General features: G+C 53.3%; 1 protein-coding gene across 1 annotated transcript; it reads right to left on the minus strand.

Moving 5' to 3' along the window:
• Positions 1–708: 708 nt before the first annotated feature.
• Positions 709–6911, minus strand: LOC103544389 (scavenger receptor cysteine-rich domain-containing protein DMBT1-like). Its single transcript, XM_070589613.1, has 6 exons — positions 6623–6911; positions 5310–5354; positions 4225–4263; positions 3000–3440; positions 2108–2434; positions 709–1154 (listed from the first exon to the last, which is right to left on the minus strand). Exons 1-6 carry the CDS (start codon positions 6909–6911, stop codon positions 805–807), a joined length of 1491 nt encoding a protein of 496 aa, XP_070445714.1. The 3' UTR covers positions 709–804.
• Positions 6912–11619: the final 4708 nt, after the last annotated feature.

Genomic DNA, 11619 nt, shown 5'->3' on the forward strand with positions numbered 1-11619 from the left:
CCCAGAGGTGGCCCTTTGCCGAGCATCGGGACAGGGAGCCTGCTCGAGACAGGTGGCTGGCCCCTCAAGATCAGACCGAGGCCATGGGCTTCAGAGCCTGCTCCCTCTGTCCCACCCCACCCACAGTGCCAACGATAAGCAAGGGCACACCCTGAACCTCCTCCCATCACTCTCCCACCCAAAATGGACCCCGAAGCAGAGAGGGAGCCCTAGGGAGTACAGACAGGAAGACTGACCCAATGGCGATGCCACATCTCAGGTTGTTATGGGCCAGGGGGCTGGAAGTGCAACAGAGGGAAGGTAGAGTTACAAATCATGTCAAGAAGGACTCAAAAAAGGCTTTGGTTGGCCTCATGACAACAGTCCCATGTGTGGAGCCCGCCACTTGCTGCCTGTGTGTGCCACACCAGCCACCTGCTCAGTGACCCCCCCTTGGGACCAAGGCCCTGCTGCACATCAACCTGCTCCCGCCCCTCTCTAAGCCTGGCATGTCCTCTTTGCCGTGGGAAGACCGTTGCTGCTGCCCTCCTCTGTGTCGTGGACTCGCTGGTGCTCCGGAGGGCATGCCCAGTATCTGCAGCTTGCACAGAAAAGTCAGGGGCTGCAGAGGGTGGACATTGAGCCCATCAGGTATCCTGCTACACGGAACCCATGATGACTCAGCCCCTTCCTATCCCTTGGGTACCATCCCTGACACTTTAGGATGCCAGTGGGACCCTGCTGGAACTGAGGGTGCTGCAAGGAGCGAGGGTTGGAGGGAATGCGGCCTGCTCCAACAGCCCACCAACAGAAGGCCAGCGGTGATCAACGTTCTCCTCCCACAAAAGCCCCCTCAGCCTGGGTGGTACCGGGGCAAAGGTCCCGGCACATGCGGCTGTTTCCCTGAGTTGCTTGTGACGCTACCAAAGTGTTGGAGGAAAGCTCGGATTGCCTGATGGGAAGACGAACGTCTTGGGAGTCCCATGATGAGTTAGGAAGCAGGTGTCGGGCGTCTTGGTGACAGAGGGGAAAAGCCACGTGACCCTTAGGTTCTGCCAAGAGCAGTGGTTCATCTAGAGTGAGGGGAAAAGGGACAGGTGGCCAGGGAGAACAGGGACATCCTGACGAAGCCACTGGGTACTTACTCGGCAGGGCTGTGGTTGGGGGCTGAACAGCTGTGAGAAAGAGAAGGAAAGTCAGACCCAAAGAGCACAGGGGCCCCCCCGGACTCCAAGCTTGAGCAGACTCAGCGGGGATAGGCTGAGCTGCAGCTGCTCACGTGCCCCCCGCGTGGACGCCGCCAGCCACCTGCCACGCAGCTCTCGGGGCCTCCGGGAGCGCCACCCGCGGTCCCACCGCCAGGGCCTGCCTGGCTGTGCCCGAGGGCCTCCTTCCCACAAGAGGAAAGCCCCTCGCCGTGCCCGGGACAGGCCACCCCGGCCGCGGCGTGGACGCCCCACGCGAGCAGCAAGGGGGAGTCCCAGCAGCTCTGGAGGAAGACCCCTTTGCCGCAGCCCAGGGACAACGATTCGGAGACCGATCGAGGCGTCCCCGAGTCTCTGCTCGGCGTCGAGCTCCAGCCCCAGGGCCCTCACTGGCTCGTGGGCATTCTGTGCTGCAGGCACTTGCCATGCCCTACACCCCACCCCACTTCTCTGCTTCTCCTAGTGCCCTCCCCAAGTCACAGTCTAGCCACGAATCCTGTCCTCTGAGTTGGCTTCTGGCAGGACCCAAAGCGATGCTCCCATCAAGGAGTGAGGGCGCTCCACTGTCCAACCGCCCCTGCCAAAGCCGTGTGCCCCCAGAAGGAAGCCCCAGAGAAAACCAGGTGTGGACCCGGCAGTCCGTCCTGCCGAGAAGGCGGGGGCTCGCTTGGTCTGCCCACGCACGGCGCGGTGGACGCTCTCTGGGACCCACTGTGCGGTCATTGCTCCCAAGCAGTCCTGGTGCGTCACGGTTGGCCAAAGAGGAGAGATCGAGCTGTAGGGGCCAGCTGCCCCTAGGAAACCTCAGAGCTGCACAGGATCTCTGGGAGGGGCTGGGGTGGGGAGGGGCCCTGGAGTGGGACGTGCGGCCGTTCTCAGCAAACGTCCCGCCAGAAGCGGGTCCGGGGATCTCGGAGGCCCACCTGAGCAGACGACACCGGCATCCTCGTCGTGACCACAGTTGTGGCTGTTCCAGCCGTTGTGGGTGCAGCTCCACAGGTAGGACTCCTGGCCTGAGCAGCGCACGTCGTCCAGGACAATTGGCCCCGAGCCCTGACCGAAGTGGGCACTTCCTGGGGCTGACGTGACCCAGCCACAGCCCAGCTGCCGGCACACCACGTTGGCATCGTTGGTGTCCCAGTCGTCGTCGCACACGGTGCCCCATGAGCCTCGGTACAGGACCTCAACCCGGCCCTGACACCGGTCACCTCCGTTCACCAGCCTCAGGGCCAACCCTGATTCAGTCCCTAGGGGGAGCACAAGAACACCTCCTCTGTGTCTGGCTTGAGGACCCGGGCCTAAGGCACATTCCACACTCAGGGGAGATCCTCACAGCTTCATTTCCGGGGCCAGCTGCCACCTTGGCAGGTGCCCAGAGGGGAATCTTCTTCACAGGGAAAGGAGCAGAGACACACTGTGCAGCTGGGGTCTCAGGAGGCCCAAATAGGGAGAAGTACCCTGTGAGGGCCACTGGAGGTGGGCAGGAAAGGAACCCCCAAGCCACATTGGGCACCCCTTGGGGTGGAGCTCCGTGGGGATCGGTAGCAGGCCAAGCCCATCACCCTGTTTGGAGCTTGTTGACTCATGTGCGGTCCTGCCTGGGTTCTGCCAAGTCCCAGCAAACGAGGGGACCCGTCAAGAAGCCAGAGGCTTGCTTGGTCTGCCCATGGGGCGGTGGACGCTCTCTGGGACCCACTGTGTGGCCATTGCTCCCAAGCATTCATGGTGCCCCATGGCTCGCCAAAGAGGAGAAGGGAGCTGAGCCCACCGTTCCCCCGGAGGCTGCGCAGTAGGGGCCAGCTGCTCCCAGGATCACGGGCGGCACAGGATCTCTGGGAGAGGCTGGGGTAGGGAGGGGCTCTGGAGTGGGAAGTGCATTTGTTCTCAGCAAAGGTCCCACCAGAAGGGGGTTTGGGGATCTCAGAGGCCCACCCGAACAGATGACACCGGCATCCTCGTGGTGACCACAGTTGTGGCTGTTCCAGTCGTTGTGGGCTCGGCTCCACAGGTTGGACTTGTATCCTGAGCAGCGCACGTCGTCCAGAAAAATATACCCTGAGCCCTCACCGAAGTGGGCACTTCCCGGGGCCAACATGGCCCGGCCACAGTCCAGCTGCCTGCACACCACGTTGGCATCATTGTTGTCCCAGTCGTCATCACACACAGTGCCCCACCAGCTTCGGTACAGGACCTCCACCCGGCCCTGACACGGGTCACCTCCATTCACCAGCCTCAGGTCCGAACCCGATTCGGTCCCTAGAGGAAGACACAGCATTCCTCTTGTAAGTTCCTAGTGAGAGACAAGGTCTCAGACCTCTAAAGAATTCCTAATTTTTCCCGTTACACAAAGATCCTTGAGAGAATCAGTAACTAGGTTGGATCCATAACATTCCTTGAATTAGGGTGCTTCACCGTTAAAGGTACAGTGACTGCTCTGCCAAAACCCAATCCACCAGAGCTGAAGGAAAAGAATACCTCTCAGGTGGATCCTGGAGAGGACCTGAAAACTATTCACAGGTTCCCTCACTGAGCACACATGGGCAGAGCTCCAACTTGCTTGAATCTGGGACGCATGAATGCTCATGCTGAAGAGTAGCCTGATGCCCCAGGATGTCATAGCAGGAGCGCTGACACTCGTCTGGGGCTCTGAGGTTGCTTAGAGAGCATTTCACCACTGGTCCTCTTGGCCCCACAGCCGGGTCTTTGGGGCCACTTTGGCCAGGGTCAGCACAGAGGTGTTCTGATGGGAGAACTGGCACTGTGGACAAGAGACGGATCCCACTGGACACTGAACCAAAGCACAGTGATTCTTGGAGACCCCATGTTCAGGCTGACCACTCCCCACAGGAGGATGGACCAAGAAGGAGGCTCCCACTCAAGCCAGGCTCCCTGGTTCACATGGGATGTCCCTTTGCACAACATGCTCACAACACTCACTCTCACCCCATCCCCTAAAAGTTTCCCTTGAATGAGAGCCACACCCTTGGTACACTCCGCATCATGAGCTTCAGAGAAGGACCCATATGAAACTATTCATTACCGACTGCAGCCGGAGTCTCAGTGCTTGTTATAGTAGTCCCTGCATATACAGATTGTAGAAGGGGAAAGAAACAGAAGCTACAAAGTGAGGACTCCTCTGAGGGACTCAAGGACCGAAAATAAAGTAGAATCTGCCAAGGAGATGTTACTTAGGCCTTGAATTTTATTTTGGTGTGTGACTTTGGAAAAGTCAAGAAACCCGTTTAGACTCGAGGTCTTCCACTCTAAAAGACTGTTTTTGGGGGCAATATCTCTGCGACAACATATGGACCCTGGCTCTGACCTTCCCACAGGGACCTATGCAGGGCTCCAGGGGTGGATACAAAAGACTCTTCCCATCCCGATGCTTCTGATTGATTTCTCTTGTCTAATCATTGGCTAGTACATATGGTATTGACATGTGTACCATCAGGATTCCCAGCTGATGCATGCTGACTCCTGGGCAGGGACCTTGGTGTGGAGGCTGTCCTTCCTCTTGTCCCAGGGCCAAAGATTCCCCAGGAGATGGGCAGTGACTTTCCTTCCCAAAGCTGAGTTGCCAGAACCTCAGGCTATATTGACTGTACCTCCCAGCGCTCCCACTACAGGCCCCCAGGGGGATGCCCGAGACCTCTGATGCCAACAAGCTGAAGGAACACGGGTCCTCTATGTTGAGAAGGAACCAAAGTGGCCTAATATGGGCTCAGGAAAGGGCACAGGCAAGGATGCTGGCCCAGCTGGTTTGCACCTGCCTTTCCAGGCCCTGCAGCCAGAGACCCAGCACCACAGCCCCGCCAGGGGTCAGCGTGCATCATTCAGACCACAGGCTGGGCACTGAGCATGGGTAACAGGACCTCCCTGGAGACAGGACTCCAACCTCCAGCCTGGACGTCCTTGGAGATGCCTCTGCTGCTTGATTCCTTCCCAACCTCAGGGACATTGTCCGTGGAAAGGATACCCATTCAGGCCTGAGGCCTTGTTCAGAGGGCCCCCCTTTGGGACCGGAGTACTCCCACCTCTTACACCTTTGGCACCCCTTCTGGATCAGAGATCACCTATGGGTGCAGTGGCATAATGAACCCAACAGGGATTCCATGAAACAAATGCCTTCCACAGCAGCTGTCGGTGGTGCCTCCGTGGAAATCAAGGAAACTACAAAACAGAGAAAAGAAGAGGTCATTCGATGCTGCCCCTCATTTGGGGAGGGCTGGCCCTCTGCTTCCTCAGCTCTAAAGCAAGAGGTGGATGCAGAGTTTCAGAAGCCCCGCCCACTCCTAAAAGGCTATGTTTCTTTCTTGTGAAACTCATCTCTTGGTCACTTTGCCAGCGCTCGTTCAATGCTGAGATGCCACCAGGGACATTCTTTGCTCCTGTCATCATCCTCCCACCCCCTCTGCTTCCACAGTCGCCATCCAAAAACTCACCCCGTTGATTAACATCCCCGCCTGATTCACAAGATTGGACTTCAAATACTAACCGCCTACTTCTGTGGCTCAAACACACCCTCAAATGACAAATGTCTACTGTCGCTGAGATATCCCTGAAAGGTGGTACCAACTAGGAAGGATGACAGTTTCTAAAAACGCATCCTCAAATGCTGAAATAAACCCGCTCCAAAGTGACAGCTTGGAGGGCCACATTCTCTTGGGGAGCCCATACTCCTGTGGTGGTTGGATTACCAGGGTCACATTCTACGCATGGTGGCGTGTGCACAGCCCAGGCCACATGGCAAATGCCAGACGTTGCTCTGAAGATGGACAATTTAACTAGAAACTGCCCCTTGGCGGACACACACCGGGCAGTATCCTCGGAGTTTCTTTGTGGCTTTAAGGACCCCTTGGTGCCCGAGCACCGACAGCACTCTGTGAACCAGGGAGGAATGCGGCACTGGGATTTGCTTGGTTGAGCCAGGGAGAATTTCTCTCTTCCGCTGAGGATGTAAATACCTATTGCTTGTCATGTAATCCTCAGTATTGAGAACACACTGGTTACTCCTCATTCCGATTCTGGTATAGATTTAAGAGTGAAGGACCAGAAGTCCCCCATCCTTCTCCCCTCCTTTAAAAGGAGAAGAAAGGGCCCCTTAGGAAGGCATTGGGTCATCTCAGGACGGGGACGGCCATGATGCTGCTCATCGGAAGGTGTCCAGTGGGTGATTGTGTCAGCAAGTTCTGAAGGGGACTGAGTTTGAAACCCGCCTTCACTACCTCCAGCTTCGGAATTTAGGCTAGTCTCTTGCGCTGTCTGGGCCTCCATTGCTTTATCTGTGAAAAAAGGACAGTGAAACCAGATCTCTGACCTCAAAGAAGACATGACTTTGAGTACTTCAAAGCATTATGCGCATGCCCCATGTTCTGGACAGCAGGAGCCCCTGTCCTCAGAGTAGCACAGGTGACAGCATGAGGCGATGCCTGCACTACCTGAGGACATGACTCCAGCATCTTCCCTGTGGCCACATTCATGGTTGTACCACTCGCTGTGGGGGCAGCTTGACAGGTAAGGCTCCCATCCCGAGCGGTACACTGCACCCAGGAGAATATTCCCTGAGCCCTGACCAAAGTGGGCCCCGCTCAGGGCTGACACTGAATGGCCACAGCCGAGCTGCTGACAGACGACATCTGTGTCCTGGGCGTCCCAGCTGTCATCACACACGGTGCCCGTAGCTTTGGTCCAGGACCTCCACCCCGCCCTGACAGCGGTCGCCTCCATCACCAGCCTCAAGGGAAAGCAGCATCAACACAGTGGATAGCCCTCGTCTTCACGGTTTCCATCCCTGGTTTTTACCACCCGGCACTGCCTGTTCTCAACCTTCCTCTGACTCCTGCCCCGTCTCCTTCACTGATTTTTCTCCTCTCTCGGGACCACACGTATGGCTGCTCTCCCAAGCACTGTCTCAGCCCTCTTCTTACTCTATCTTTTCCCACTAAAGGACCTCATGTACTCTGAGAGCTCTCCAGGAAGAGGACCCCAAATCCGCCTCTCCAGGGCTGATCAGCCCTGACAACCCCAGTCTTAACTTCTACACCAACATTGTCAACGGCCTCCTGGATACCCCACCCCCCACCCCATGCTCAACACAGACCCTCTCCTCCTACTCGGTGCCCAATCCCATGCTGAGACACCTCGGAAAGCATTTTTAGGAAGACACAGATGTCAACTGGTAACTAAACTCTGGGACTGGGAGGTTGTGGGACCCAAGGCCATCCCCAAGGGCTCAGGAGGGGCTGCTGCAGAGAATCCTGCTGGGTTTTGGATATAGGACAGGAAGGACCTCCTCTGACGGGGTCCACCTGGGCCCTCAGCCCCTTCCTTGCAAAGGTCCACGCTGACCAGAACACAAGCCCAGGGCCTCCATGCCAGCCTCTGCACAGCCGCACGTCTTTCCTAAAATCTCTGCCCCCCAGGCTGCCCCACTGACCTAAAGTTGAGTGCTCATAAGAATCAGCTAGGACGTTTGAATGCAGGTCCTTGGAATTCTCCTCATCCCCCTCTAGAGACTGATTGCTAGCGTTTGAGGTGGGGCTCAGCAATCTGCATTTTTATATAACCAAGAATAAGGATGGTCTCTAGACCACACACTGAGCACCTGAGCTGCATGGCCCAGGACTGAATGCAGGTTTCATGTTTGTGATGTAACTACGGAAGCATGACTTTGCCAAGACTTTCCAAAGGAAGTGACAGAAGATATGTGCATATATTTTAAGAGCTACTTGCTCTTGCTTATTTTTTCTTAATGCCTATATTTGCCTTCATGTCAGGTGAACTTAGGTTTTCAGCATTTTGCCAAATGGTTCTTGGCTACATCGTAGGTCAGACTTGTTGATATAAAGACTTTTCCACAAGTGCATTGCTAGCCTTAACACGCCTTTCACAATGGCCTCGATCTCCTTTCCACCTTATTTGGCCAGAACCAGTCCTCCCAGGACGCTTCTAAGCAGGAGAAACCACAGCGTGGACTCGCTCTGTGCTGTTTCAGGGGATCATGTTCCCTGCCTTCAGGGACTTAGGGTCTTACTGAAAGACAGACTCTAATCAGCTGATCACTCAATTATAATCAGAGCTGTGATAAGTGCTGTAGCCATTTACCAGCCATCAGAGAGAGCAGTCCCGAGAACGTCACAGGTGAACTGAGGCCCAGAGCCGGTGTGGGAGTGAGCCAGACAGAGCAGGAAGGAAGAGTGTTTCTCAGGGAGTCACTGTCACTGCTGTCAGGAGCTTGAGGGGACAGATACAGACTTAGATTGACGGTAGCCACCCTCCCCCAGCAGTCAGATGCTGCCCTCCTCCATGGTTTAGCCATCCTCAGATCATATCCAGCCAGGGTAGTGCCCTGATGGGTAGTTATATGTGGGTCCCATTTCCCAAATTGTGCCCTTGACACAATTTCTGAAACTCTAGAGAAAAAAGACTTCTGAGGAAGGAAGTTTTGGAAGTGTTGCCTGCCATTGGCGGCGGAAGCCCTTTTGTCTTCTGGGGGAAATGCGTGACGAGCAGGTGTGGGGACAGCTGCAGTTGGTCGCAGTTCCTGTTTGCCTTCTACGTCCTCGTCAGAATCTGGATGAAGATGGAGGCAAATCCAGAGGTCCATCCATGAGTAAATCTCTGGGGCTCATCCTTGGTCGTGTCTTGAACTGACCTGCTAAGCAATGGGCAATCTGGCACAGTCTCCACCTGTGGCACCCTCTCCCTTTGTACCACCCACGTAGCTGGCCATTTGCTTGGGGACATTGAGACTCCACAGAGAGGGCTCTGATTAGGCTCCCATCCACCAAATCCTTAAACCCCACTCTCTGGGAGAGACTCTATGGCAGAGAAGAGACAGTACCCGAGAGGCTGAAATCACCTGGCTGCTTATGACAGATGAAAGGTGAAAATCTTCTTAAAGATGAAAACCACGATGATGAAAAGGTTCTTACCCTGGAATGGTGCTGCAAAATCCATGGAAAAACAGTATGGAATCTTAGTCAAGGCTGCCGGGTGACTTCCCTTTGAGAACCCAATTTGGCGAGTTTATAGAAAGTAGATTAGCGTGGACCACCTTCCTTGCAAGGACTACAGGGAGTGGCTGGTAGCAGGCAGCGGCTGTGACAAAAGGCAGCACAGGATGATAGGTAACAGCATGGACAGTAGAGTTGGGGTCTGGGTGTCCTTGGGCTACCTTTATAGCGTCTGTGCCTCAGTGTCCTCACATGTAAGTGAGGATGGGGTTGGGGGAAGGATTAAATGAGACCTTGCATATAAATAGCAAGACATGGAATTCTCTTCACCAGCCACGAAGATGCAATAACTCTTCAGTAGACATTTGCTTCAGTTCCAGAGCACTTTCCAGAGCGCTGTTGGAGCCACGACACAATCTCCTTAGGCTTCTCTTCCAGAGTCACGGGAGTGGCACAGCTGGTAGATATTGGTTAGGTTGATGATACTCTGCTTTTTTTTAATGCAAAGCTCTTCAGTCTTACCCCAATAGAGCTCTAATGTGCACCATGTCCAAATGTGCACAATAGGTGCTTTGGGAGATTTGGGGCAATGGCTGAGTCCAGATGGAAAGGTACCAGCTCCCTCGGAAAGGGACTAGGTCTTTGTGGAATGTCTTGAGAGATGTCTTTGTGGCTTTTCCTAGTTGGTCCCTCTGACAGCTTGACTTTCTTGGACACTTATCCCCAGTGGCAGGGAAGAGTCTGTTTCCGCATCTAGAAAACAAATAAGCGGAAGCTTCTTTCTCCACATGATTTACCCCCATTCCTCAACTGGCAGCCAGCATCATCTACAACTATGTGGCCGATTATTGGAAGAGTGCAAGTGGGTGTCAGTAAAACTGTGCAAAAGAGTTTATTAAGAGTGCATGGACATAGCACAACTGGAGACAACTTCAATGTTCTGTTTAATGTAATGGATGAGTATTGTCAAGACCTGGGAGCTCAGAGCTTCTGATTCTGATGCAGATTCTGACACTGACTGCCCTGAGACTAAGCAAGATGCCTAGAGCCTGTCCAGCGGAGTTGCATGGTGTCATGTGTATGGTGTTCAAGTAGCAGAGTTTTGAATGTAGGAGTCTCTCAGGCCTGTCTGTCAGCTTGTCCTTGAATGTGGGAGCAGGGATGGTGTGTCAGAAATGAGGAGGGGGTGTTCTGGTGCAGATGTTTCCAGTTTTGTGGCCTCTGTTGAAAGAATATTCCGGCTGTCTGTTTCTGTTATGAATTTCTTCTTCATGTTCAGGGTGTGTAGCCACCGGCCTCAGTGGCCCTCTTGTGGCCATCAACAGCGTGGAGCAGGGCAGCTGGAAGAGACCATTGTGGACCCCACGTTCAGGGTGTAGAGACAGGGGGTGGCGTTCTCTCACAGCCAGTACCCCACCGACCTGTGGTTCCGTGAGAGAAATTCAGGTCTCTGGCCGCTGACTGCTGATCCTGGCTGGCCTTGCATTTCAACAGTAGCTGAGAAGGTTCGCAGATGCCTTAGCCCTCCCTGTGTCAGGAAGCAAGAAAAAAAGGATTATGAAAGCAACCTTCCTAGAAATTCTGGTAAGAATTTAAACATAGCAGATCTCTTTGTATTAAGGACATTGTGGTACATGAGCATCATAAAAGATGAAAGTGAACCATTGCACGCCCCTTAGCAAAATGCGGTGGTCCAAGTTCTTGCTGCCAAATATCATGGATGAAATCCTTTGCGTGGAGGTGGGTGAGAGCACTATGTTTTATTTCTGCACTTAGAATTATATTACTGACTCCTTGATTCTTGGATCTGAGGAAATTCATCTAAGATATTGTCATCTGAAGCCTCGTAGTGTGAGATTTCAGGTGTACAGTCAATTTCACCATTATCGTCAGCATCCAGGGTGCTGTTTTCTGTCTCTTTGCATTTATCTTCTGCTTCACCAATTATTGTGAAACATCTTCCTTCATCAATTTTCTTCTCTCTGCCATTGTGAATAGAAAATGAAAAATTCTGGATTCCTAACTGCATTCATGAAAGCAAAAAGCACACTGTAATGACAATTTCTCCAGCCTTTAAAAAAATACCTTCTTGAAAGATAATGCAATATTTTGGGCACTGAGGAATGATGGTCTATTTCACCATTTCATCTTCCTTCTATGCAATGCCACCACTCTTCCATATTCTGATCATGTGTCTTTTTTATAATAGTAATTGATGAATTAATAAAGGACGAGCTATTTCCTTGAATGATGAAGTAGAAGCACGTTTCAAGATACAGGAAAATGAGATCACTGAGAATCCATAATGCATCTTGGATTTGCACAAGGGTCCAATGAATCCAGATAGTGACTGTAAGATAGAATGAGGTTTGTTCCAGTTTTTAAATGAATAAATATACTTTTTGAACTTGGGACGCCTTTCAAAATATGTAAAAGCCATGAAATATCAATCATCACAAATATTGTCAAACCTGTTTAAC

This window comes from Equus przewalskii, chromosome 1, assembly GCF_037783145.1.
Source record: "Equus przewalskii isolate Varuska chromosome 1, EquPr2, whole genome shotgun sequence".
NCBI lineage: Eukaryota > Metazoa > Chordata > Mammalia > Perissodactyla > Equidae > Equus > Equus przewalskii.